The sequence below is a fragment of the Pan troglodytes genome, chromosome 6, assembly GCF_028858775.2.
Source record: "Pan troglodytes isolate AG18354 chromosome 6, NHGRI_mPanTro3-v2.0_pri, whole genome shotgun sequence".
NCBI lineage: Eukaryota > Metazoa > Chordata > Mammalia > Primates > Hominidae > Pan > Pan troglodytes.
This window is the reverse complement of record NC_072404.2, coordinates 56365578-56393157: the sequence shown is the minus strand read 5'-3', so window position 1 is coordinate 56393157 and position 27580 is coordinate 56365578. Positions and strand designations below refer to the sequence as shown.

Below are 27580 nucleotides of genomic sequence, written 5' to 3'. Positions count from 1 at the left end.
TTCCAGGATTTGGAATGAAACAGTCTCTCAGAATGTGCTCTCAGGATTCCCAGAGGCGAGCTATTTCTCAAGATTTCCTTGACCTTTGTCACCATCAGGAATTAATGTTTAACTGGCACATGTGGCTGGAAATGCAAGAAGAGGGAAACGTGTGGCTTGGAGTTTCAAGAAGAGTGACTGTCTCAGTGTCGAGTGCCTCAGCAACTTCTCCACATGCTCTTCAGTCCCCAAAGTTGGAGAATCCCATCAAGGAGAGTAGCCCTGTAAGGAATTCGAATTTCCAGCATGTAAGTCTCTGATTTTATACCTACTCAGATTGTAGTAGTGGAAAACAGCAACATGTACCTTGACTCTCTGGCCCCATGTTACTGAACATTTGCTTAAAGGTTAACTCACTTGAGGGAGCTTGTGTGCTGCTTTCTCTTCTGCTGCAGGCTGGCAGGGGTTTTTGTTCAGTGGGGGCTGTGCACTTGGTGGCTCTCCATGCACACACAGTCACTCCAGTGACACATGTTTGATAGGTGCTGGGAATGATTTCATGACTGGCTCAGTAGCAAATGCAGGCCAGATGTGATTCTATTTTTTCCATGCACCAGCAGGGATGGTGTTGGGTATTTTATTCCCCCAGCCTCTGTTTCTTCTGTAAATGAGGATTTTCTTAGTATCTACCTTGTGAGGATTAAATCCCATGATTTTATGGAGGTGATTAGTAAATGTGAACTCTGCCCTTCCCTTTATAACATCTGAGGCTCCGTCAGGGCTCTCTCCTTTTGGTGTATGTTATAGTTTACTTAGAGGTCAATTTGGTGTCTACCTATGCAGTGTGATTTGAGGAGAATTAGAAGATCTTTCCCACCAACTTGCCATGCTGAGTACAATTCCCATCTGAAAACATATGCGGATAGGAATTTCTATTGGGAGAATTGTTCGGTTATCGACTTCGAGGAGTCGAAGTTCTCCTGGTTTTAAGTCTGTTGTCGGAAGTATATAAGAATCAAAGCTTAATCGATGGAAATCATTGCTCTCCATCATGCGTGAGTTAAAACCATTACTTCTGAGTGGTCAGTTTACATTGGGCTCTGTCTAGAAGAAGGTTTGCCTTCTTCACCTCCAGTCACATCCCCATTTCACAAGTGAGCAAACAGCCAGAGGAGGGGAGGAGGATGGCATAAGATCTTGCAGCTGGCAGAGACGAAATGTGAATGTAGCCCGTTTTCACTTGGTGCTGTTGGGCAGCCAAGCAATCCAGTGTGTAGGTCCAGGGCAACAAGCGCTGCTCCCGTGGCTGGGGTAAGTCCCTCTAGCATTCAGCCTTGCTCCCTGTGCTTATCTGGATGCGGTGTAGGATGAAGATGACCCTATAGAACTCTACCCTGGAAGTCCTGGCAAAGTGGATATGTGACATTTTTGAAACCAGGGACATGTTGGTGCAGCTTAATATTTAAATCATAATTTTCAGACTCTTAAAAATTACTAAATAAGTTTGAAGAGACACAGCCATCTGCCTACAGTGCCACCCCTGAGCTTCACGCCACCCTGGTCTCCAGGAAAGGGGAGAGTCTCAGGAATATTGAATGCAGGTACGATGTGGAAGAAGAGCGGAGTTTTCACATTTTAACAAGGTCAATTGAGTAATCAACTCAATAAATAAATAAATTATTATATAAAATGAGGGCTGCATGCTGTGGCTCACGCCTGTAATCCCAGCATTTGGGGAGGCTAAGGCGGGCAGATCACTTGTGCTCAGGAGTTTGAGACCAGCCTGGGCAACATGGTGAGACCTCATTTCCAATAAAAATACAAAAATTAGCCAGGTGTGGTGGCGTGCACCTGTAGTCCCAGCTACTTACGAGGCTGAGGCAGGAGAATCACTTGAGCGTGGGAGGCGGAGGTTGCGGTGAGCCGAGATCGAGTCACTGCATTTCAGCCTGGGTGACAGAGTGAGACTCTGTCTCAAGAAATAATAATAATAATAATAAAATAAAATTATGAAAGTTGTACTCTGCCAAGAACATGTTGCAGTTTTAAAGATACATAGAGCCTTAAATATATAAAGAAAATCTTGGTTCAACTATGGAGAGAAATCAACAAATCCACCATCTTTACCAATTATAGTAAACTGGATGATAGATTTAGCAAACAAAACATTAGTAAACATTTAGAAAATTTCAAAAACAAAAGTAATCATCTTGCTTTATTGGACATATATGGAATCAAATACCTAAAAATTAGAAAATACACTTTCTTAAGTGTCTTAAGTGGCATTATGCAAAAGTCAACATCTATCAGAGAACTGCTCTCACACCAACATGTTCTCTGACTGCAATTCAATCCAATTAATTAAATTAGAATTCAATTAAAAAATAAGCAAATATTGCTATGTATGTCTGGACTTTTTTTTTTTTTTTTTTGAGATGGAGTCTCCACTCTGCCACCCAGGCTGGAGTGCAGTGGCACAGTCTCGGCTCACTGCAACTTCCGCCTCTCAAATTCAAGCAGTTCTCCTGCCTCAGCCTCCTGAGTAGCTGGAATTACAAGTGCCTGCCACTGTGCCCAGCTAATTTTTGTATTTTTAGTAGAGGTGGGATTTCGTCATGCTGGCCAGGGTGGTCTCGAACTCCTGACCTCAGGTGATGTGCCCACCTTGGCCTCCCAAAGTGCTGGGATTACAGGCATGAGCCACCGTGCCCAGCAGTCTGGACATTTTTTGAATAGCTACTGAATAACTCATGTATCAAAGAAAAACAAAATAGAGATTAAATACTATTTATACATAAATGATAATAAAATATCAGCACCTCCTCATACCTGTGTCCCCCTGGTGTGTAGCCCAAGCCGTGTGCAGGGTGAAGGGCACACACCCAGGGAGCAGTGCAGCCCCAGCTCCGCCCTGTAGGAGCCCTGTGCTCAGTCACCCACTGCAGCCCCCAAGCTCCTGGCCAGTCCTCCCTGACCAGGGCTCTTTCTCATGGGTGCATTGCCAGGGGCAAGAAAGTGGGAGTCTGTGTTCCTCAGGACAGAGGAGTTTCAGCTCAAGAAGTGCCTGGCTGTCCAGCTCGACACTGTCCCCTCCCACAGACCTCCAATGCTCATGGCTGGGGCCTGCCTCTCCTCTGTGGTCATGGCTGAACTCACAGTGTTTGGGGGGATGAGCCACCTTGCTGCTGGCTTCTGGCTCCTCCTGGATGGTGACGCTTGGGCAGCTCCCATCTTGCCCTCTGTGCAGATGGGGCCTAATCTCCTTACTGCCTCCATTGTCCACGTGGCTGCTGCCTGCAGGTCCCTGCACGGCTGCTGGAGGGAGCTGCTTATGCACAGGCTGAGACCAGGATCCCCTCACTTGTACCAACTGCCAGGTCCCCGCCCTGCAGCCCCTGCACTCATGGCACGTTCTGCTGCCTGGAAGGCCGCTGCCTCTGTCCCAGCTCCATGGGGATCTCTGCTCTAGAGGGGTAGCTTCTTCCTTGAAAAGATGCTGCTTAAAGTCAGAGGATGGATGGCTCTCCTTGGGGGATTTCTAGCTCTGGACTGTGCCACAAGCCCTGGATGTGGTATGTGTATGTGTGTGCATGCATGCACATAGGTATGTGTGTGTGTGCATGTGTGTGTGGTATGCATGCATATATGCATGTGCTATTGTACGTGTGTAGTGTGTATAAACATGCATGCATGTATGCTTGTGTATGTGTGTGCATGCATAAGTGTGCATGGTGTGTGTGCATGTGTGTGTGGTCGGGGCAGGGGCACCTGCAGGCTGCTCGTCATCTGAGTGGACGCTGTTCTCCACTCTTCCTCCTCTGCAAAGCCCAGGCCCCTTTCCTAGCTTCACATGACTCCGCGTGCACCTTCAGGAGAAACGGAGTCCTGCTCCTTCTATTGCACCCATCAACCAGGAGTGGGGGGAGGGGGTGGAGGTGGGGAAGATGATCCTCCCTGTTGCTGCCCCATGGTGGCAGGAGAGACTGAGCCCAAACCATGTTTTAGATGCTGATAGGCTTAAGGGTAACAGCACAGGAGTTTGAGATGCATGCGGCTCAACACCTAATCTACATCTCACTTCACTTTCTCATCTGGGGAAGTGGGCTTGGGACCCTGAGCCTCCCGGGTATCACAGGGTCCTAATAGTCCCTCACAGAAGGAGCAGACCCAGAGTGAGCACTCCCCAAATGCCACGCCGTCCCTTCCTCACTCTTGGAGTGGAGCCTGGGGGTTCTCAGAGTTGCTGGGAGAGTCCCAGGAGCCCTGGCCCCAAATCTGCATCCTACACAGTGCCTGGGAACACAGGGCCCATTTTTTCCTTGGCCTCTCCCCAGTCCCAGCAGGCCCTGATGCTCCTCTCCATCCTGCTAGGATGGCTGTCTCCCCCTGGGGGCAGAGTGGGGGCAGGAGGTGGTGGGAGGGTGGAGGGATGCTGCTCAGTAAATAATGCAGAGCCGGCAGCTCTGATTGGCTTCGGGGAGGCAGACACTCTGTCTACATAAATGGCAATCACATCTTCTGTGCCTCTTAACTGTCACTGTGGAGAGGAGAGAGAGAGGACAGAGAGCAAGTCACTCCCGGCTGCCTGTGAGTACTGCTCTTTGTCCTCATGGCTCACGCGTCCAGCTCTCTGGATGGCCGTGACCCTGGGGTTTGGGGTGGGAGGTTTGCCGGTTGATTCTAGCTGTGCTGAATTCCCCTCCTGCAGGAGGAAGGAGGTTCGGCTGACAGGGACAGCTGAGCATTCAGTGTGTGCAGGTGACACAGGGTTTACAGGAACTTTTCAAGAAAATAGGCACCAACCTAGGTCGGCTTGCTTTTTTGTGCTATCTGCAAGCAACAGGTCAGGCAGAGAATCTGAAACTTTGGATTGCTTTTTAGGCCACATTCCTAGAGCCATGACAGCAACATAACTAAGTGAGTGGAAATTATTTTCCAGACTGGCTCATGTGCATGTAGAGACCGTGGAGGCCACACGATGGGTGGGAAAGAAGGAGGCTATGCAGCCCCACAGACTCAGGTTTGCATTCAGATGCACACCTCCCTGGCCGCCTTTCCTTCCTCAGACGTGAAGGAGAGGAGCTAATTAACAGCATCCTCCCCCAGATCATAGTAAAAACCAGGTTTGATTTTATAAAGGGGCAGGCACACAATAGGTGCTCAATAAATGAGAGCTCTATTGTGAATAAGGGAGGAAAGTGTGAGGTCACTGAAAATGCTGCTGAGTGGTCTGCTGCGCCCTCCACAGCCTGTTTTCTTCAGTTTCCAAGCGAAATTCAGGCAGGTGACATGGGTTCTTCCCACAAGCTTGTTTCTCTCTTGAAGACTCCAAGGGCGAAGCTCCTTGCGAAAATTTCTCATTCAGATAAGCAGAGTTTCCCCTCCAAAAGGTGACAATCACTGCACAAAAGCTGGTCCTCTGTTGGTTTGTCAAGGGTGCCAGAGAAAAACACTCCTTTTGCTGGGGGCACCGGAGTCCTGCTGGCAGCGTGCGGTGACCCCAGACTAGAACACAGGCATCCTGGATGGCTGACCACGGAGCAAGTTAAGGGGTGTCTGGATGGTTCTGAAGGAAACAAAATCAAGCCATTCTCAGCAGTTTCTTTTCTTCCTGTCTTCTGGGCACACGCTAGGTGGGCCTCTACACACAGCCAGTGTGAAGAAAATAATTAAAATAAATCCCCCTTAACTCCCCTTGCCACAAATTCAAAGAGATAGCCTGGGGGATCTAATTACTTTTGTTTTCTGCTCTTCAAGATGTTGATTATTCTGAAGGTTTTACTTTCAGACACTCAACTTGAGTCAGCTCTTAAGTTTAGGGAACGGCTCTAGGAAAACCACACTACGCGGGTATTTTAAAAGAAGTGTTCTGCGGCTGGGCGCAGTGGCTCACGCCTGTAATCCCAACACTTTGGGAGGCTGAGGCGAGTGGATCACCTGAGGTCGGGAGTTCAAGACCAGCCTGGCCAACATGGTGGAACCGTATCTCTACTAAAAATACAAAAATTAGACAGGCGTGGTTGTGCGTGCCTATAGTCCCAGTTACTCAGGGGGCTGAAGCAGGAGAATTGCTTGAACCCGGGAGGCGGAGGTTGCAGTGAGCTGAGATCATGCCATTGCACTGCAGCCTGGGCAACAGAGCGAGACTCTGTCTCCAAAAAAAAAAAAAAAAAAAAAAAAAAAGAAATGTTCTGATGTTTTGTGTTTGTCTGGTGCTTGTTGGCATTTCTGGAGGAAGACATTCAGGGAGCCCAGAGGCACCTCGTGGGCATATGGGACAGCGATGGGCACAGGACCTCGTAGAAAAGGTTAGAATCCCACTGTGTTGAGAGACAGCAGAGGGTCCTGGTCTTCTGGTTTGTACAGAGGCAAGTGTGAAAGCCATTTCTGAGCTGTGCGGGCTGAGAGGAGCTCCGTGCCTGCTGCATGCTTCCCTCAGCCTCTTCGCATTGCTGTAAAGGGGATCAGGCTGCTACTTTGCAGAGCTGATGTGAAGTTTAGGAGGATATAGGTAAAGGGCTTACACTGCTGCCCTGTATATGGCAACTATTCAACATTTCTTCTGCTTTGGAGGAGGTAGGGGAGAGGCACTTCTCTTGGGGCATGGAGGGCAGCAGAGTTTGTTGAGCCTCTGCCTGTTTCTGTTGGGATCAGCCCAGGTGGGTGGAGGCAGACGTGTGTCTGCGGGCTCAGCACTCCCACCCGAAGCCACATTCCCCTGTTCTCTCATGTGCAGTGAACCAGGCAGGAGCCCTGGACCACGCTCTGGGTTGCAGGCACCACCTTCCCCATCCCCAGTGAGAGCCCTGTTTAGAGTCCTGTGGTCTCATCTCTGGCCATGGTGAGGACACAGGCAGCTGACAGTGCAGGTGTAAGTGGATTCCCAGGCCAAAGGTGTGTTAGGAAAATGCTGGCTTCAGAACACCAGCACCCACTCCTTCACTTACTGGCTGTGTGGCTGTGGTCAAGTTAAACAGCAATAACTCTACTGGCCTGGCAGTGTTGTGAGCGTGTTCAGGGAGATAATGTATACCACGAGCTTATCAGGAGCTTGAGCACTGCTGATTTGTTTGGTTTCTTGGACAATAGGATGTGGCAACCAAAGTTCAACAGATTCTCAGGATTTTTTCTTGGAGGGGGGCACCTCAAGTGCAGGCTTCTTAGCAACACCAGGCCCCAGGCCAGCAGCTGTTCAATATGAGGAATAGGGAAGCATTCACTGTGAATGTAAAAGTCAATATTTACCACCAAATTGGCTCATAAGGACTCCCCAAAGAGTGTACCAAAGCATACTAAATAGATTCACAGTGCAGGTGTCCTGTGTTTGTAATAGACGGTAAACCAGGACATGTCGTGGGCACTGGATATTATGACTATGATGAAAAGAAGCAACCAGCTAGAACATAATTCGAATTGTCTCAAGCCAATAGCAAAGGCAGATGGTTATGATCTCTTGTGAACTATTAATGTGACTGCAAGAGAAAGGGGGAAAGAATTGAGAAAAAATAAGGGAAAAAATTTGTAAGGGGGGGGTGATTTCTGAAAAGTTTCTTCTGACATAACTCTTCAATAAAATGAAAACAAAGGAGAAAAGTTAAAATTACCTAGTAGTTATCATATAAACTTTCAAAATTAGCAACCATGAATGAAAATAATAAAATTTGAATGTTTTAAGGTTTAAAGTTAAAATGTGAATGAAGGAGCAAAGCTTACAGAGATGGAGTGTCTATGCTCAATGCCTGATGGTGGGTGACATTTCTGTATCATTCCAGTTTTTCAAAAAGAAATTGACAACACGCAAAAAGAACTGTACAACTCACATGTCTCAATTCCACTGGGGAATTAATATCTTTGAGAGACAGACCCAATAGGTGCGACCTATATGGTGATGGTGGGGTGGCATCTACTCATGACGGTGCTGCCCATAACAGCAAACAGCTAACAGGCAAAGTGGGGATGGATGGTGTCATAGGAACACGGTGAAATCCTCACTCAGCAGCCCTTAATAAGTGCAAATAGGAGCGTTATGTTAAGGAAATTCTGCATATTGTAATTAGGCATAAAGGAAAAACGTCAAGTGAAAAAAGGATACCCAGTCATACACACATCCTCATTGCAACTATTTGAATTGTCTACGGTCAGGACTAAAATGGAATAATATCAACCAGTTTCATGTCCTTGGCATTCTTTTTTGTCTTTGGAAATTGCTCAAGTTATGAATTTTTCCAGCCAGCATTAACTTAGGTCACAGCATGGTTACAGAGATATGAGTGGAAGTAGCATCTTTCCATGGGAGGAAAACTGAAAACCAAGACAAACTTCTCTATGGCTCCTTTCCATGGATAATTGTTGGCCAAGAATCTACTTTGACAGAGCATTGTTTATGAAACAGGGAATGAATAAGAAACAGCTGCACAAAGCTCCTTCCTCCTTCATGTCAGCAGAGGAGCAACGCTTTCCCCTGAATTTTGATCTTTGTTTGTTGTAGAAATTTTCTCCCTTTTCTCTTATGCTACCTCAGAAGAAGAGGCTTCTGCCTGTCTTTTGTAGCATCAATAATAATAATTGCTAGACACAGGTTTACAGTCCAAAGTGCTCTCTGCCTGCGTGAGCTTGTGGCCTCATTTTACAAGTAAAGAAACACACTCAGAGAGGCCAAGACATCAGCCAGCAGCTGCATGCCTCTTGCCGCAGAGCTATGGACTCAAGCTGTTTTCTCTGAATGCAAATCCACCATTCTTTCTACTCTTCATGAGGAGGAGGAGGAGGACTGTCCCGTGGAATTGTAGTGCTGAAAGCATAGCTCCACTTGATTGTGGCAGTTCCATTTTCCAACGCAGACCAATCTCGCCAAGGAGGCCAGCTGGGCGGAGTGGGACTTAGAACCCAGTGCAAAGTCCCTTACAGGAGTTCCTTTCTGGACAGAAACTCCCTTGAGATGATGGATTTGATTCCTCCTGAATTTGCACAGGTGTGGCGAGTGAAATGCTATGCTTCGAGCATCTACCTTGTAATTATCTTGTACTCTCTTCATGGTTCTGTGTGGTGCCTAGGATGATGGCCATGGTACAGATTGCAAGTGGAGCTGCAATGGAGTGGACGTGTGTGTTTCTCCCAACATTCCTATGTTGAAATCCTCACCTGCAATGTATTAGGAAATAGCAACTTTGAGAGGTGATTAGGTCATGAAGTCAGAGCCCTCATGAATGGAATGAGTACCCTTATAAAAGAGACCCTAGAGAGACCCATCACCCCTTTCACCATGTGAGGACATAGAGAGAAGGCTATGTCTATGAGAAACAAGCCTCACCAGATACCAAATCTGCCGGGGCCTTAATCTTGGACTTCCAGCCTCAGAACTCTAAGAAATCATTGTCTGTTGTTTATAAGCTGCCCAGTCTATAGTACTTTTTATAGTAGCCCAAAGGGACTAAGATAGGGGGCTTGGCCATGGTCTCACCTCCAGCCAAGTGCTGCCCAAACCCTTTCTCTTTCTGGTTACCATTTGTAACGAACATGATCTATAAGCAAACAAGGCACCGTGGAAGCTGCGGTGCCCCTGTGGTCCTCAGTAGGCATTCAGGAAATCATTCCTTGCAGCCCTAGGAGAAACTGGTATTACAAGTTTCTAATCCTGAAGTTACTTAAGCCATGCTCTTTTCATCAACTGATATGCATCTGGCTACAGCTGTTAGAGATGCTCTGTACCTGTGTTTGAGTCCAGGACATTCTCTCAGGTGCCTTCAGGAGCCAGACTGCAGGAATTCAACTGTGGCCTCATCTGACTATAGCAGGTGTGGAGTCTTGGTTCAGTTGTGCAGCCTCTCTGTGCCTCGGTCTTCTCATCTGTTAAAGGGAGTAATAGTAGTCCTGACAAGGTTCTTATGAAGATTAAATACGAGAACCAGGCAAAGAGCTTAACGTGGCTCTTGGCACATGTAAGTTCATATCAATGTTAACTATTTTTTAGACCAATGAGAGAGTGCCTATTTAAACAAGAACACCCGGGTTTACATAAAAGTAGTGGTACAAGTGTAAGACAGTCGCAAGTGTGTGTGCGTATGTGTGTGTGTGGTGCCCTGGCTTTATTGTGTCAATTATAAGTACAGACACTTTGGCCTACAGGATGAAGGAAACAGGGGTTCTGCCTTGGCTTTGCTGCAACCAGCTTCACACCTGGGACAGTCCTTTCCTTCTCTGGGTCCCAGGTCCCTCCCTTTTAAAATGAGCATAGTAATAGCTCTCACCAATAAAGCATTAAAGGAGCTAAGATGTCAGCCTGTCCTGGGTCTCGTTTCCAACAGATCTCTTGTCTCCCCCACTGACTCCAAACCACACAAGCCATGCTTCTCAGGAACCCAGGACACCCGGATTGTGGTAGGGTTCTGCCAATGGGAGGTTTAGTGGGAGGCTCGAAGGCAGAGGTACCACCATCCCCGTGACACTAGCTCAGCCTCCTCCTCCATGCCTGCTGTCCCGGCAAGCCTGACCTGGTGGCAGCTTTGCACGGACAGCCTGGATCCTGGTTCCAGGAGCACAGTCTCTCCCATCTCTCCATCCGAGGGATGGGAGTGCATCATATTGGCCATAGAGGTTACCTGAGCTTCCTCGGTTACCTAAGGTCACCCAGCTAATAAGCCTTGGAGATAAGACGCAAGCCGAGTTCTCTGGATCCAGAGTCCACCCTTCTCCCCCGCAGCGCCATGCTGCCTCCCAGAACACTTTCTATTTATATTGCTTTTTACCCATGTGAGGAAGTCTGTGATGTTTCTCTCTCTGTAGTTGAGAAAACTCATGTGCTAAGGGCCTCAGTGACACAGAATCTTCATGACTTTCTGAAGAATGCTGCGGGAACCTGGGGTCAATCATGTAGAATAATCGGCTTTGAGGACCACAGTCTCTGAGAAGAGCAGTTGTATGGAAAGTAGGCCTGAGCACTAACTCTGGCTCTAGTCCCTGACTGTTATCTCATCAAAGAATCTGACAAATCTGTCAGCGCTACCTAAGTCTTGTAAGCTAAAAAAACCCAGCAGTTGCAAAACAGTGGATTTCCAGTTTGTAAACAGATGAGTTTGAGAGCTGTGGAAGAGAAATACAAGTGAAGATAATGTGTCCTAGAAAAGGAGGAAGGAAGGAGCTGAGGAAGCCGGCCTCAAAAGCCTCAAAATGAGGCCACTTCTGCCCAGTTAATAATTTTATTTTTTACTTAAAGAAAATTAATAGACTTTCACGGCAGTTTCAGGTGTAAAGGAAAATTGGACAGAAAGTAGAGAGTCCTCATATTTCCCCTCTCCCCCTGCCCCCCACAGTTGCCCTATTATTAATGAAAACATTTTACTGAACACTGACTCTGCAGCAGGCTCTCACCCCGTCATCTCATTCATCTTCCCAGCAGCACTGGAGGGAGGTATTTGCATGCATTCTTGCTTTCACAGAGGCTGAGAAGGAGCCTCAGAAAGGGGTGGAGGTTAAAGGTAACAGAGTAACTGAAAGCAGTGACTCTTGACCTCGGGTCTGCCTGACACTTGGTGGTGTAGCTGGAGGCCACTTGTGAGCGGATTTAGATTATTCACGTGCCTCCTGGCCACTGACAAAAATGCTCATGTAAAGCTTCTTAGTGGCCTGTTGTGTAACCAGAGTCTTAAGGGTTAAAGAAAGAACTTAGAGGATCTTTTTTTGAGGCAAGTTTATCAGATAGCCATTCTCCTGTGATTAAAAAGCTCTCATGGCTAGAAACTTCTTTATGGTCTTGCTTGGAAGCATTTCTCCTACTGAATATTTTTATGGTCTTTGAACCCACAGAGAAAATGTCCATCAAGAAACCAGTCAGGCTGGGTACGGTGGTTCACACCTGTAATCCCAGCACTTTGGGAGGCCAAGGCAGGCAGATCACGAGGTCAGGAGTTCAAGACCATCCTGACCAATAAGGTAAAACCCCATCTCTACTAAAAATACAAAAATTAGCCAGGTGTGGTGACGCATACCTGTAGTCCCACCTACTCAGGAGGCTGAGGCAGGAGAATCGCTTGAACCTGGGAGGCGGAGGTTGCAGTGAGCCAAGATCGTTCCACTGCATTCCAGCCTGGGCGACAGAGCAAGACTCCATCTCAAAAAAAAAAAAAAAAAAAAAAAGAAAAGAAAGAAAAGAAAAGAAAAAAAGAAAGCAGCTAATCCAGGGGGAAATCAGCCAAATTAGTGTTGTGCCTGGATTTATAACTATATGCTTGAGGGGGATAGTGAGCCAGAGCCTCAGTCCCAAAAGCTTACGTGTTTTCTGAGACATAAACTATGGCTCCTTTTTTCTGGAATAGTGTAAAAAATGTCAACCCTATTCTTTTCATCAGGATGGAAAAGGAAAGTCAAGAGAGGCTGAACAAAGTCTCCAGTGTCCCGGTGTTTGCAGCAAAATCATGTCTTGCGTGCATGAACAGGCAGTACCATGGACAGATCCACAGTGCATGGTTGCCATCCCCACTCCGGGCTTGTGAGGAATCCACTACCTCACATGCACAGTGGCATGGATGGGCTTGCCCGTGGTGCTAGGGGCCTGGGCTGCGTTCTCTTCAGTGGCTGTGGCAGAGAAGTCCTAAGAGCGAAATTGCAGTGCCCAGACTGCGGGACACTTAGTCAAGTGCTGAGCATGGAGGGCTAGATGCTGGGCAGGGACTGAGACAGGAGATGGCACAGGTGGAAGTGGTCAAGACTCAATGGTGGGAGGGGCTGTGGCTCCTGAGCCATAGTGTCTCCTGTGACTCTTCCTTGTGGCAAATATGTGAGGGGCTGGTGATTTGAATTGTCTCAAAGGTAGAGAGTAGAGTCCAATAGGGTATATTACAGAAACAAAATGTCTAGAGGACCAAATATCATTCATTCATTCATCATTCAGCAAATACCTACAGTGCTCTCTGTTGTCCAGGGCCTCTGACTGGTCCTGCAAATGCAAAAATAAATAAGTTGAGGACCCTGCTTGGAGAAGCCCACCATTAGCAAAGGGTGTTATTGAAATGTTGCATTACAACAAAATAACCCCACAGGTCAATCAGGAGGTCTGAGGGAGTTCAGGGGAGTCCATCTCTTCTTGAAGCGTGTGGGGCTGGAGATGAGCTCTGACTGTTGCTGATGCAAAAAGACATTGAGCCAGAAGTCCAGGGAGGCAGCCGGCTCACCGTGCACAGGCAATGCACCACAGGGGCTGCATGGAGAATAGCGCAGCATGGAGCATAGTGTGGGGTAGAGAATAGTGTGGAGAATAGTGTCGTGTGCAGCTGCTGGAACACTGGGCAGATTATGTCAACAGAAGCTATTTCAAGGGCCTGGAGAGGCATAAGCCACAGCCTTTATCATAGGCTAAGTCTTCCAGCTAATATTTACACAGCTTGGGGGCATAAAATATCAAACAGCTACAAATGAGCACAAGATTCTCTGTGGCTTCATGCTAAGAGCCTTCTAAAAAGGTCTTTGTGGGAAATAATCTGTGAATAAATAACAGAGAATAATTTAAAGTATAAGAACCAGGTCTTACTTTACACTTTGACTAGGAATATTTCTTTTGGTGTATGTGGTATGTGTCTGCTTGTTGTGTTTTTTTATTCCAGAGCCACATGCTTTGGCCTGGTGCTGTGACTTAAAGCTGTACCCCCAGAAGCTGAGCGTCTTTCTGAATCTTTCCCAGCTACCCCTTCTGAGTCTTCAGCTTGCTGCCTCACATGTGTGGCCCCCCAGGAGGGCAAATAGATATAGCTAGAATATTTGCTTCAAAAGGCATTGCTAATGGTCACACATCAGGTACAAGTCCTGAAGAAAAGATTATGAGATTTCACTACATAAAAATTGACATTCTCATAGGTCAGAATAGAATTATAAGCAAATTGGGTCCAACAAAAATGAGGAAAATGCCTGCAAAACATTTAACAGACGTAAGAGTAGAATTATTAGTATATTAGAACTCTCACAATTAAATAGGAAATATCTAACACCCTAGTGGAAAAGAATGCAGTGAGCAAGAAATTCATTAAAAAAGTAATCCAAATGGCAAAGAAACACACGAAAAAGCTATTCAGCTTCATTAGTCAAAGTACAATGGGGCCGGGCGCGGTGGCTCACGCCTGTAATCCTAGCATTTTGGGAGGCTGAGGCGGGTGGATCACTTGAGGTCAGGAGTTAGAGACCAGCCTGGCCAACATGGTGAAACCCTGTCTCTACTAAAAATACAAAAAAAATAGCCGGGCATGGTGGCATGCGCCTGTAATCCCACCTACTCAGGAGGTCAAGGCGGGAGAATTGCTTGAACCTGGGAGGCAGAGGTTGCAGTGAGCCCAGATCACACCACTGCACTCCAGCCTAGGCGATAGAGTGAGGCCCTGTCTCAAAAAAAAAAAAAAAAAAAAAAAAAAAAAAGTACAACGGAATCATTAAGGCTGGTTAAACTTAAAATGAATATTCAAGCCCAGTGATTGTATGGTAAAATGAGCATTCTTATACAATCCCTATTGGGAAAGTAATTTGGTTAAAAAAAAAAAGATGTTTTAGGGGAAATTTTGGCAATATATTTTCAAGACACTAAAAATATTTATCTCTAGAAGAATTTGTTCTAAATAAATTATAAAATAAGTGTTCTCCTTTTTATAAATTTTTAATGCAAAAGAAAGTGTGCAGAAATGTAAACAAGAGGTTGCACATTTTAGGATTATTTGGAAAAGCTAATAGCTGACATTTATTGAGTGCTAATTTGTTACCATTTATTTATTTAGTTGTTACACAAAGTTCTTCAAGGTATTACAGGCATACCTCTTGTGAAAGGAAAATATCTTAGGCCCTTTCAAGCTGGGAACCACTCAGGGAAAATCTGTCTCCCATTCTATTCAAGTCATCCCTTTGCTCACAGAGATAGATGCATATTTTGATTGCCTTCTTTAGAAAGACTTATCAGAAACTCAAAAGAATGCAACTAACTGTATCTCACCTACCGTGACCTGGGAGCCCGCAGCGGGAGGGCCTTGCTTTGCACTGTCTCACCTTTCTGGATGGAACTAATGTACTTCTTTCAAATTGATTGATGTCTCCTGTCTCCCTAAAATGTATAAAACCAAGCTTGGCCACATGTCATAAGGACTTCCTGAGGCTGTGTCACGGATGTGTCCTCAACCTTGGCAAAATAAACTTTCTAAATTAACTGAGACCTGTCTCAAATTTTCGGTGTTCACACCTCAGAAATATTGCAAATTCAGTTCCAGGTGATCACCATAAAGGGAGTCGCATGAATTTTTTCTCTCCAGTGCATACAAAAGTTCTGTTTACACTATACTGTAGTCTATTAAGTGTGCAATAACATTATATATAAAAAGTATATACCTTAATTTAAAAATAATGTATTGCTAAAAATGCTAACGATCATCTGATCCTTCAGCAAACATAATCTTTTTGCTGGTGCAGGGTCTTGCCTCCATGTCGATGGCTGCTGACTGGTCAGGGTGGTAGTACCTGAAAGTTATGGTAGCTGTGGCAATTCCTTAAAACAAAGTAACAATGAAGTTTGCTGCATCGATCAACTCTTCCTTTCATGAAGGATGCCTCTGTAGCATGTGATGCTGTTTGATAGCATTTTACCCCCAGTAGAACTTCTTTCAGAATTGGAGTCAGTTCTCTTAAATCTTGCTGCTGCTTTAGCAACTCAGTTTATGTAATATTCTAAATTCTTTGCTGTTGTTTCAACAATACTCACAGCCTCTTCAACAAGAATAGACTCTATCTCAAGATGTCTTTGCTCATCCACGAGAAGCAACTAATCTGTCCAATTTTATCATGAGATTGCAGCAATTCAGTCATATCTTCAGGCTCCATTTAAAATTCTAGTTCTCTATTTCCACCATATCTGCAGTGACTTCTTCCACTGAAATTTTGAAACTTGAAGTCATCTGTGAGGATTGGAATCAACTTCTTCCAACTCCTGTTAATGTTGATATTGTGACCTCTTTCCATGAATCACAAATGTTCTTTTTTTTTTTTTTTTTTTGAGACAGAGTCTCGCTCTGTCGCCCAGGCTGGAGTGCAGTGGTGTGATCTTGGCTTACTGCTGCAAGCTCCGCCTCCCAGGTTCATGCCATTCTCTTGCCTCAGCCTCCCGAGTAGCTGGGACTACAGGAGCCTGCCACCACACCTGGCTAATTTTTTTTGTATTTTTAGTACAGATGGGGTTTCACCGTGTTAGCCAGGATGGTCTCGATCTCCTGACCTCGTGATCCACCCGCCTTGGCCTCCCAAAGTGCTGGGATTACAGGAGTGAGCCACTGCGCCCGGCCCACATATGTTCTTAATGGCATCTAGAATAGTAAATTCTTTCCAAAAGGTTTTCAATTTACTTTGCTGAAGTTCATCAGAGGAATGACTATCTATGGCAGATGCAGCCTTATGAAATGCATTTCTTAATAAGACTTGAAAGTCTAAATTACTCTTTGATCAATGGACTGTAGAATGGATGTCGAGTTAGCAGGAATGAAAACATTAATCTCCTTGTACATCTTGCTCTTGAGTGACCAGGTGCATTGTCAATGAGCAGTAATATTTTTGAAAGGAATCTTTCCTTCTGAGAAGTATCTCTCAACAATAGTCTTCAAATATTCAGTAAACCATGCTGTAAACAGATGTGCTGTCATCCAGGCTTTGTTGTTCCATTTATAAAGCACAGGAAGAGTAGATTTGGCATAGTTTTTAAGGGCCCTAGGATTTTCAGAATAATAAGTAAGCATAGGCTGCAACTTAAAGTCACTAGCTGTGTTACCCCCTTTGAGAGTCAGCATGTGCTTTGAAGTTTTGAAGCCGGGCATTGACTTCTCCTCTCTGGCTATGAAAGCCCTAGAGGGCTTCTTGTTCCAATAGAAGGCTATGATGTCTATATTGAAAATCTATGGTTTATCGTAGCCACCTTCATGGATTATTTTTGCTGGATCTTCTGGATAACTTGCTGCAGCTTCTCCACTGGCTCTTGCTGTTTCACCTTGCACTTCTATGTAATGGAGACAGCTTCTTTCCATAAACCTCATGAAAAAAACTCTGCTAACTTCAGGCATTTTTCTGCAACTTTCTCACCTCTCTCAGTCTTCATAGAATTGAAGGCAGTTAAGACCTTACTCTGGATTGGGCTTTGGCTTAAGGAAATGTTGTGGCTGGTTTGATCTTCAATTCAGACCATTAAAACACTCTCCATATCAGAAATAAGGCTATTTTGCTTAGCATTCATGTGCTCACTGGAGTTATACTTCTAATTTCCTTCAATAACTTTTCCATTGCTTTCATAGCCTGGATAACTGTTTGGCTTCACTTTTGACCTGGCTCAACTTTTGACATGCCTTCCTCACTCAGCTGAATCATTTCTAGCTTTTGATTTAAAGTGAGAGACATACTACCTACTCTTCCTGTCACTTGAATACTTAGAGGCCTTTGCAGGGTTACTAACTGACCTAATTTCAATATTGTCACATCTTAGAGAACAGGGAGGCCCAAGGAAAGAAAGGAAGACAGGCGAATAACGGGTCAGTGGTTCAGTCAGACACAAATTTATTAAGTTGACCATCATGTGGGTGTGGTCCATGCTGTCCCAAAACAATTACAATAGTAACATCAAAGATTGCTGACCATAGATCACTATAACAGATTAATAATAATGAAATGGTTTGAAATATTACAAAAGTTTCTGAAATGTAACACAGAGTCATTGAGTGAGCACATGCTTTTGGAAACATTGTGCCTATAGACTTGCTGGATTCAGGGTTGTCACAAACCTTCTATTTGTAAAAAATGCAATAAAACGGGGTGTACCTATACTATTATTGTCACGATTTTTGTTGCCAGTTAAAGAAAATGAGGTTTAGCATGGCAGCAATTTACGCTGGGTTGTACAGCTAATACATGCTATTATAATAGCTAATACATGCAATTATGATAGCTAATACATAGAATCAGGGTGTGACTCGCAGTCCTTTCTTTGGCTCTCGGTCTTGGAGTGTTGGCCACTGGGATACACCAATGCTTCCCACTATGTGGGTGAAAATTGGAAATAATATAAATGCTCAACAATAGAGGTACATGTTGTGAATATGGTACATTCACATTGTGAAATACTTGTGAGAAATCACACAATAGAAAAGTATTTATTGGGCAGGTGCAGTGGCTCATGCCTGCAATCCCAGCACTTTGGAAGGCCAAGGCAGACAGAACACTTGAGATCAGGAGTTCAAGACCAGCCTGACCAACATGGCGAAATCCTGTCTCTACTAAAAATACAAAAAAAAAATTAGCAAGGTGTGTGCCACCATGCCCTGTAGTCCCAGCTACTCGGGAGGCTGAGGCAGGAGAATCACTTGAACCTGGGAGGCAGAGGTTGCCGTGAGCCAAGATCACACCACTGCACTCTAGCCTGGGTGACAGAGCAAGACTCCGTCTCAAAAAAAAAAAAAAAAAAAAAGAAAAAGTATTTATCAACATGAGAAATGTACTTAGAAATTAGTAAAGAAAAACAGGCTAGCAAAAAGATCTGCAGTGTGATACCATCTGAGTTAAAAATTTGAGTCATATTAATTTGAAATACTTCCACTTGAGGTGAAAACCAAGTTTCACTGTATGTGCAAAATTAAAAAAAAACAGTCACTTCAAACTAAAAACTAATTTCAAAGCCTGCAGGCCCCAAGGAATTGTAAGCTGGCTGCTTTAGCACATGGCCATGATGTTTTGCTGGTGAACAGGACACTCCTTGGTCGTTGGCTTAAGAAGCACAAAGGTGCAACAGAACTTCAGACAGTCATTGTGGTTGTTCTCATGCTTGTTAGTTTGGCATTTGCTGTTGCTGTAATCTAGAGTCTAATCTTACGTCTCAATCACTGCCACTCAAGCACTCACTAGCTGAGAAATGCATCCTCAAACAATAGCTTTAACATGGGGGCTGGATCTAATAAGCCTTGAAATGACATAAAAACTTCTGTAACTGTTCATTTAACAGAGAACATGGAAGTAAAAATGTTAGAGAGAATGCCAATGGAAGGAAAAGCACATTCTAGCAGGTTTACCTTTGTCAAAGTACCTTGACCAAACATCAGCCAAGCTCCTCTGGCCCAAGAGGGAAGAGCTTAGCCAAGTCTCCTCCTTGGCCTTCTGAGCACAACTTTGATGTCCAATCAGGCTCATGTGCTTCCACTTTTGGTATCTCATCCAGAGTTCCTTTTTCCCCTCCACCCTTGATACTTACCCAAGTTCCTCTTAGTAATTTTCCACCCAGGGACCCTCTCACCTGACCGTTGGCTGTAAGTCCCTATGTGCCCCTGTTGTTTTTGGAATTGAGTTCAGTCCCTCCCCTTTTGCAACATTCTATCCCTATTGCCGTGGTCTTGAGTAAAATCTGTCTTGTCACTTTTAACAAGGGTCTGGTGAACAATTTTTCTTTACCACCTTTAACCTCACAAAAATTGTTAAAAATCCCAGCATGGACAATGGGGAAAGTAGAGAAGTGCTGGAAGCTGATAGTAAGGTCATCACCATTGCTAATAACAGTGAATTTAGAGTATTCCTAAGCACTTAACTCCCATGGGAAAATTTATCTTAAATTTGTCCTGGAGCCAGCTATAAATTTGAATCCTATTTCTGCAATTACTGGTCATGTGATCTTGGGCATGTCACATTGCCTCTCTGAGCTTCCATTTCCTCATCTGCAAAACTTTGGAGTATGAAAAAGATTTGAAAATGCATCCCTATGCATTTTCCTTGTGCCATCCTATGCAGAAGACGTGCCTTATGGAGAAAATACATGTGTTAGAGAAGCTTCCCCAGACAGGAGTTACAGTGCTGTTGGCTGTGAGTCCATCCCTAGCATGCAATTGTCTCTCATAAATAGAAAATATTCTAGAGGCTGGGAGCAGTGGCTCATGCCTGTAATCCCAGCACTTTGAGAGGCCGAGGCTGGTGGATCACCAGAGGTCAGGAGTTTGAGACCAGCCTGGCCAACGTGGTGAAACCCCGCCTCTACTAAAAATACAAAAATTAGCTGGGCATAGTGGTGGGTGCTTATAATCCCAGCTACTCAGGAGACTGAGGCAGGAGAATCATTTGAACCCGGGAGGCAGAGGTTGCAGTGAGCCGAGATCGTGCCATTGCACTTCAGCCTGGGCGACAAGAGCAAAACTCCGTTTCAAAAAAATAAACACATAAAATAAAGTAAAATAAAAATTCTAGAAAGACATGTGCCAGAATTTTGGGTTGTGGGATTTTAGGCTTATCTTTTTCTTTGTGTTGTTCACTGTCCTGTTTTGAAAATACAATTGATTCTTATTCACATATTCCACCTATGCAAATTCTCCTACTTGCTAAAATTCATTTGTAACCCCCAATGTCAATAAATATCAATACTCATGGTGCTTTTGAGACCACTCAGGGACGTACATATGTGTAGCGTAGTGGAGAATATGCTTGTCCAATGCGTATGTTCCCAGCTGAGGCTGAACAAAGGGACACACTACCTTCTTGCTTCAGCTCTCATAATGTAAACGTGTCCTTCTCTCTGTGCCACATCCTTCACATTTTTATGTTTTTCTTCTTGGTGATTTTGCTGTTTAAAATGACCCCCAAATGTGGTGCAGAAGTGCTGTCTAGCCATCCTATGCACAAGACGTGCCTTATGGAGAAAATATATGTGTTAGAGAAGCTTCCCCAGACAGGAGTTACAGTGCTGTTGGCTGTGAGTCCAATGTTAATGAATCAATATATATTAAATAAAGTGTCTCTTAAAAACACATGAAAAGTTTATGTATTGATTTGTTGACAAAAATGTTGGGATCACGCTTCAGGAAATTGTATTTCCCCTAGAAGAAATGGTTCAGTATTCCCTAATTCAGAGTTTATGGCCATGGCAACTGTTGTAGATAGAACACAGCTACCAGCAATAATGAGAATTGCCTGCATATTACTTATGCAAAGAGGGAGGAGAGCATTAGTTTTAAAAAGCAGATGGTGCGTAAAGGTGCAGTTCCATCTGTGACAGAATCAAGAGGAGAGAAGAAGACTAACTTTGAGGGGGTGTGCTGCCCCAGGCTCTGAGCTGAGGCTTGTGTGCATTGTGTGACTGCCTTCATGCCCTCCTGAGAGGTCAGCATCACAGTCTTCATTTCCCAGATGAGGAGAGGGGCTCTAAGGGGCAAGCTTGTCTCTTTCAAAGGCAGGTAAGGGCAGAGGCAGGACTTGGACCAGTGTTTGTCATTAAAGTTGGAATCGATCATGAAAATAAACGTGTGCTTCTAGTCTATTGAAATAAAGCGACATTGTGTTGCTCCCAGTTGAATAGCTGGTGAAGAGGAGAAGCAGCTTTTGCCTCAGTCCCAAATCCAGTGCCATTTCTACCTCCTACAGACATGGAGGGCAAGCGCCCCTTACTTGGGATCCAAGTGGCCTCCAGGGCATGCAGTCACTGCCCAGGTGTCCCTACCCACGGCTTGCTTGGTATCCCCGCCTTCCAGTTCAGACGTTGCAAAATTTGCTCACTGAATCATTTTCTTTCTGCAGTTTTCACCTCTGACAGAGCCCAGACACCATGAACGCAAGTGAATTCCGAAGGAGAGGGAAGGAGATGGTGGATTACGTGGCCAACTACATGGAAGGCATTGAGGGACGCCAGGTCTACCCTGACGTGGAGCCCGGGTACCTGCGGCCGCTGATCCCTGCCGCTGCCCCTCAGGAGCCAGACACGTTTGAGGACATCATCAACGATGTTGAGAAGATAATCATGCCTGGGGTAAGTGTGTATCCAAGGTCAGAAAACAGGAGGGCTACAACTCACATAGCCCCTACTTGGCTCTGAGCAATTCATGTGCGTTGTTTCAAGGAATCCCTATGGCAGTCAGGTTGGAGAGAAACTTTTGTCATTTCTATTTTACAATTGAGGAAACTGAGGCTCAGAGAGGTTAGGTGGTCCACCTCAGGTCACACAGCTAGTACACGATGAAGTCAGGATTAAAATCCAAATCCAAGGGCAGTGAGGCTCTTTCCCCCAGGTCCCCTGAGACTCAGTCCCTGCCCAGAGACACTCGGTACATAGAGCGTGTCCTCATATACATTAGGAAGCAAGACACTGGTGGCTGCTTTCAAATAAGTCAATTGCCCCAAATAAAGCACACTTCCACCATCCTTGGGTTTAGCAATGGGTAATTAGCATATGTGGAAGAAACGTTTTATTTAGTTTATTTGAGAGTGGGCAGCGTGGTGCTGCCCACCAAGGCAGCCCTTTTTCTCTGAAGCCAGTAGGCCTGGGGTACACGGAGGGCAGAAATCAACGGGACTGGCTGCTGTCTCCGATACTCACTCACAGGGCAGCAGAGTTGGAGCTCAGAGAAACTTCCCTTCAGCTTTACGCTTCCACAGTAGATTTTCTCTGCCAAGGAGTTCATCTAAAAGCCTGTTGGTTAAAGTGGCTCTGGCCTAGTCAGGGTCTGGGTGGGAGTTGCAGCCCGGCCAGTTTCTAGATCAGGAATGTTTATGAGGGTGGCCAAACCTGCCCTTCCATGCAACAATGTGCAGAGTCCAGGCAGGGAAAATCTCCATGGGCTCCACTGGTTGATCGCTGCCGCAACCCAGCACATCTGTGGTTGTAAGGCCTATGAGCAACGACATGTGATTTTCATAGAAGAGGGGTCTGGGACCATCAAGACCCACTCCCTCAATCCAGACAGAATGCCAAGGCCCTGGGAAGGCATAAGGTCAGCCAAGGTTACAGTCCACTGATCATGGGTTGAGACTAGGCCTCCGGCCCTGGACCTCAGGGACTGGTTTCTCAGTAGCTGAGCGCCTCTCTCACCACACTGCTCACATTTCTTCTTCCAGGGGATTCTCACTTGGCATTTACGCTTTGAGCAAAGAACAGGATTCAGGTTCTTCTAGAAATTGTGCAAATACACTAAGCTGTTCAGCATAAAACCCTTTGGGAGAGGTGTGGCTAAATGTCAGGCAGTGGGGAGTACAGGAGAGTAAGGGAGGATTTGAAGTCTTTCTGCTTCCTTCTATGGGGGCATTCACTGCGCAGAGCTGAGCTGGGAAATGCACAGGCGTTGGGCAAGGTCCCTGGGTGGGAGCTGCAGCCCACGAACTGCTGGCTGTGTGATCGCAGGAAACCAGGTGAGCTCTCGAGCCGTGAGCGGAGCAAGTGCAGGCCCAGCCATCTCAAAAGTTGCTGTGAATATCAGCGGAGAGTGAAGCAAAAGAGCACACATCTGTCCCTAATCAAGAATCGCTTCTGTCCTTTTCCAGCCCAGAGGCCACAGGAAGGGGAGAGAGACAAAGGCACGTGGGCCCTCCAGGTGCTGAGGGGCTAGTCAGCTGCAGGGCTGCTCTTAAACCCTCCTGGGCACCGGGCGCTTTGTCTTTGTCGGCTCCTTCCTCCCTAGAAATATGGAAAATTATGCTTTACAAATGCATTGGCATAAAGATGAATATATTAACATCGATTTTTTTTCTTTAACCTGAAAGTTCACTGTTTTTTCCTCCTGATTACAGAAGAAATTTAAGCATTTTTTCAGCCCCTAACAGTGTCGTGGGCCTGGACCTGCTGTGCTGAAGGCATCACAGCCTGTGCAGCTCCTCTCGGCCTCTCAGCCTCATCACCAACCTCCCACACCTGAGCCTCCAAGCCTAGACTGTGTTAGCTCCCTCTCTCTACCACTCCCCAAGCCCTGGCAGACTTGGGGTGGCCGTGGTTGTTAAATAAACCTTACTGAACACTCCTAGTTCTTGGTGAGCTCTCTCAGTTGGCTGCCTTCACAATCAGGGGGATTGCTCATGCTACATCTTAGACAACATATATTTAACGATGAGTGCTATTGAGAAATAAATGTTTGCATCTCTTCCCAGATTGTAAGAGATATCTTACAGATATCTTAGCTTGGACTGCTATATCAAAGGACGTAGACTGGGGGCTTAAACAACATTGATTTCTCACAGTTCTAGAGACAGGAAGTCTGAGATCAAGATATTAGGTTCAGGTGAGGGCTCTCTTCCTGGTTTACAGACAGCCGTCTTCCCAGTGTGTACTCACGTAACCAAGAGGTAGCCAGCTCTCTGCCTTTTCTTATGAGGGCACTAATCCCACTGTTGGGGGGCACTAATCTTATTAAGGGGACCCCACCCTCATGCCCTAATCACCTCCCAAAGACGCTGTCCCTTAATGCCATCATTTTGGGGGTTAGGATTTCGATGCGAATGGTGTACAGATACTCACATTCAGAGCAGAGCAGCCAAGCCCGATAGAGCATATCCTCTGCTGCTGGGATTCTGAGCCAGACCTGGAGGAAGCGTCAGAGCACGTGCTTTCATTTTATCTGAGGGGATGACAGGGCCCAGGGAGGTGCAGTCAGTTGTCTGGGGTAACCCAGCAAATCAGGGTTCCTGCTGGACTTGCAGTCCAGGGGTGCTCCCAACACCATGCTATTCCCACAGGCAGGATGGACATGGAGCACCAGCAGGGGACAATGCAGAACGGGGCAATGTCTCTCAGAAACCAGTGCGTGGTCACAGCCTGAGAGGGGTCTGAATGGCAATTTCTATACCTTCTCCATGCACAGGGGCTGAGGGTTGTCCTGAGGGCTTTAGGACTTTATTCTGTTCCTTCAGGGCAGGTACCGCATTGGCAGGAACAAATTAAAGACCCAAAGACTAGGCTACACCTGCTCCTTCTCTGTCCTCCCCTGATCGTCCTCCCAGACTCCAAGATATTTGAGGCTGGCCCCTTGTTACCATTGCTAAATGTTCCCTGCCTGGGTGTCCACCACAACCCTTGCCTCCTGGATCCTGAAACCCCCTGTCCCCAAGTATACCACATGGAGCTGTCACTACCCCTTATGGATCTCCTCCCTGGCCCACATGAGCTTTTCCTCTGTGCCTCACCCAGGGAGTGGCAGGTGTTCACCTTATGGGCTGGAGAAAGGTGGGATGCCCCTAGCCAGGGCAAATGGCAAGGGACAGTGGCCAGGCTGAGGGACAGCAGAAGCGAGACATCTGTGGGGTGATCCAGCTGCTTGGCTGGAGGGAAGGCCTCAGCTCCTCTAGAAGAGCCAGGGGCAGCGGGAAGACCAGATGCATGTTTGTGGCTTGACTGAAGAAACCTCGAAAATCCGGAGCTTGGTTTTTTTTTTTTTTTTAATGGAGACTTTATTTTTTAGAGTAGTTTTAGGAAAACTAAGCTTTTGGCACAAAGAGATCAGCCTTGGGGCAGCGCCTTCACTGACGAGAGCACCGGAGCAAGAACTTAAAGCACAGTGTGGTTTTTTGAGACTTCTTTTGTTATGGAAAATGATAAGGATTTTCCACTTTATTTTGGAGATAGAACTTTTCCTTCTGAGCTAGCAAATACATTCCAGTGTCAAAAAGGGAGCTGGTTTAAAGGGAGTGGGGACAGTAAGGTGATGTGTAAATGCTCCGAAATAATGGAGGAAGGTAATGGGATGGCTGACATTTGGGGAACTGCACTCACCTAACTCTGGGTCTGGCTGCATCTGGCAGCTGGGAGCCATGGGGGTACCTGGGTCCCCCGCTCTCTTGAGGCCAGGCTTTCCTCAGTCCTCAGCAGCTGCTCCGTCCTTCCATGCAGGTGACGCACTGGCACAGCCCCTACTTCTTCGCCTACTTCCCCACTGCCAGCTCGTACCCGGCCATGCTTGCGGACATGCTGTGCGGGGCCATTGGCTGCATCGGCTTCTCCTGGGTGAGTGTCCGGATGCACCTCGGGAAGGGGTCCTGGCTGTGGTGGGATCCCGGGGTGGGGACATGGTACCTATGCACAAGGGACCTGAGCAGATGGCGGTGCTGTCTGTGGGCAGACGGGCTACTGTTGCAGGGAGGAGAAAGGATTCAGCCCAGAGACAGTGCCTCTGAGAAAGTAGCGATTGAGAACAGAGAAAGTCTCAACAACTCAAAGCCCATTCTGCACAGGCTGTGTTGGAAGCACTTGGTATGAACTAACATCATGGTCTGGGGCCCAGAGTTTCTGCAGCTCCAGCCTGGGAATCTGCATTTCTACAAGCAGCTCAGAGAATTTCTATATCCTCCAAAGCTTGAAAACCGCGACTGCCCCTGTCTCATTCCATCTGTCCTCCACCAGGGCTGCTGCCCGGGGAGAGGCTCCAACCAGCCTATCAGATGTGTCCAGAGCCTTGGAGCAGGGGGGTCTCTGGAAAAGGGCCTAGCTCCCACCTGCAAACCACCAGTCCCACCCTATCTGGAGGTAAAAAGCCTAAAAAGTCCCTACTCAGAAGAACGGCAGGCAGGGCTGGCTCTGCCCATGGCTCTGTGCTCCAGACACAGATTACAGGAAAGATGCATTCCTCCCAAATGCGGAGAGCTTGGAGGTAGAGCTGCCTGCTGATGGCCAGTGTCCGAGGGCTGCTGCACCCTGGGGAGTTCCTCAAAAGCCAGGGGCTGTCCTTGGCCTTCGGGGTCCAGAGCACTCACCTTGTCTGTGGCTTGGAGCCAGGTGGACTTGTGGGCATCGGTCTATGTGGCATGCTGTGATGTGTAAAGGAGCTGTCAATTAGGAATTTGCAGCACTGAGCCACAGGGCCCAGCTGAGCCACCTCTGCTTCACCAGCCTGGCACTTGCTCTTCTCTGGGCTGGGGCACTGGAAGTTGCCGGGTGAGCAGGCATCATGGGCCCCACAGGCAGGGCTGAAGAGCCCACAGATGGGCTCTTCAGTGTCTGTGCTGCTCCTCTGCCAGGCACTGGGTCCTCCCTCTCTGCTGGGCAGGGCTGGCCTGGGCTGAGCACACCCTCTCCTAAAGAGCATTTTCTATCACTGGATATTGCAGCAGATTTCATTTAGCTCTGCTGGTCCAAATCCATTCTGTCCCGCAGAGGTACTTGGCATCCATCTCTATCTGCTCATTCTGGGACAGTCTGATTGCCCTCAGGCCTTGAAGGGAGTGCCTCACTACCTCTCAGGCTGTGTTGCCTGATACCTCGTCCCTAGCAGAGAGCATAGGCTCCTGGTAGAGCTGGGCTTGGCCAGGCTCAGGTAGAACCCAGCAGGATGAGGCTGACCAGAAGGGAGAATGCACTCTTCTCACTTAGATCTTACTGGTGACGCATCGGGATGTTGCTGTGCACATCTAGGCACGAGAACATCTTGGACCCCTTATGTTGGAGACTTTTATGAAGGTGGAGGCTCAATCCACCTTTGGATGGGGCTCAAGACCAGCCTGTTCAGAGAGAGGGGAGAGTTCACAGAGAAAAGTCACTGGGAGTTTAAAAGACAAGATCAATGGCTTCTCGGGATGCCCAGAGGGTGACAGCTGCCCAGCGCCCACTTTCTCATTCCCTTCATTTGTGACTATGGAGGAAAGTCCACCAGTGGGCTTTCTGGACCCTTCTGTGAATGACAAATGAATATACTAGCAAGCCCGCAGTGCCCATGCAGTGAGGCTCAGTGGAGTAAGGTTCATTATGGTGGCCCGTATGTTCCTTCCCAACCGCTCTCCTTGCATGATTCTAGGTCAAACAGCCTTCAGGCCTTTGAATCACATCTGAGATTGGGTGATTTTAATCTGGGCTTTAGTGGAAGGTTAAATCCCCTTGTTACTGCTG

The 27580-nt window shown here is 46.5% G+C and overlaps 1 protein-coding gene across 4 annotated transcripts in view; it reads left to right on the top strand.

Annotated features, from left to right (window-relative positions):
- Positions 1-118: 118 nt before the first annotated feature.
- Positions 119-27580, top strand: part of DDC (dopa decarboxylase) — a 104918-nt gene continuing 77456 nt past the window's right edge. Inside the window, exons 1-3 of one of the 4 annotated variants that reach the window (XM_003318447.4) lie at positions 119-287; positions 21520-21748; positions 25592-25705. In XM_003318447.4, coding sequence (XP_003318495.1) covers positions 21548-21748; positions 25592-25705 — 315 coding nt within the window. In that variant the 5' untranslated portion in view covers positions 119-287; positions 21520-21547. Of the gene's footprint in view, positions 288-4458; positions 4567-6219; positions 6288-11811; positions 11908-21519; positions 21749-25591; positions 25706-27580 lie in introns of those variants that run through there. The other 3 variants (XM_519096.5, XM_009453062.5, XM_054687535.2) reach the window with 3 other exon arrangements.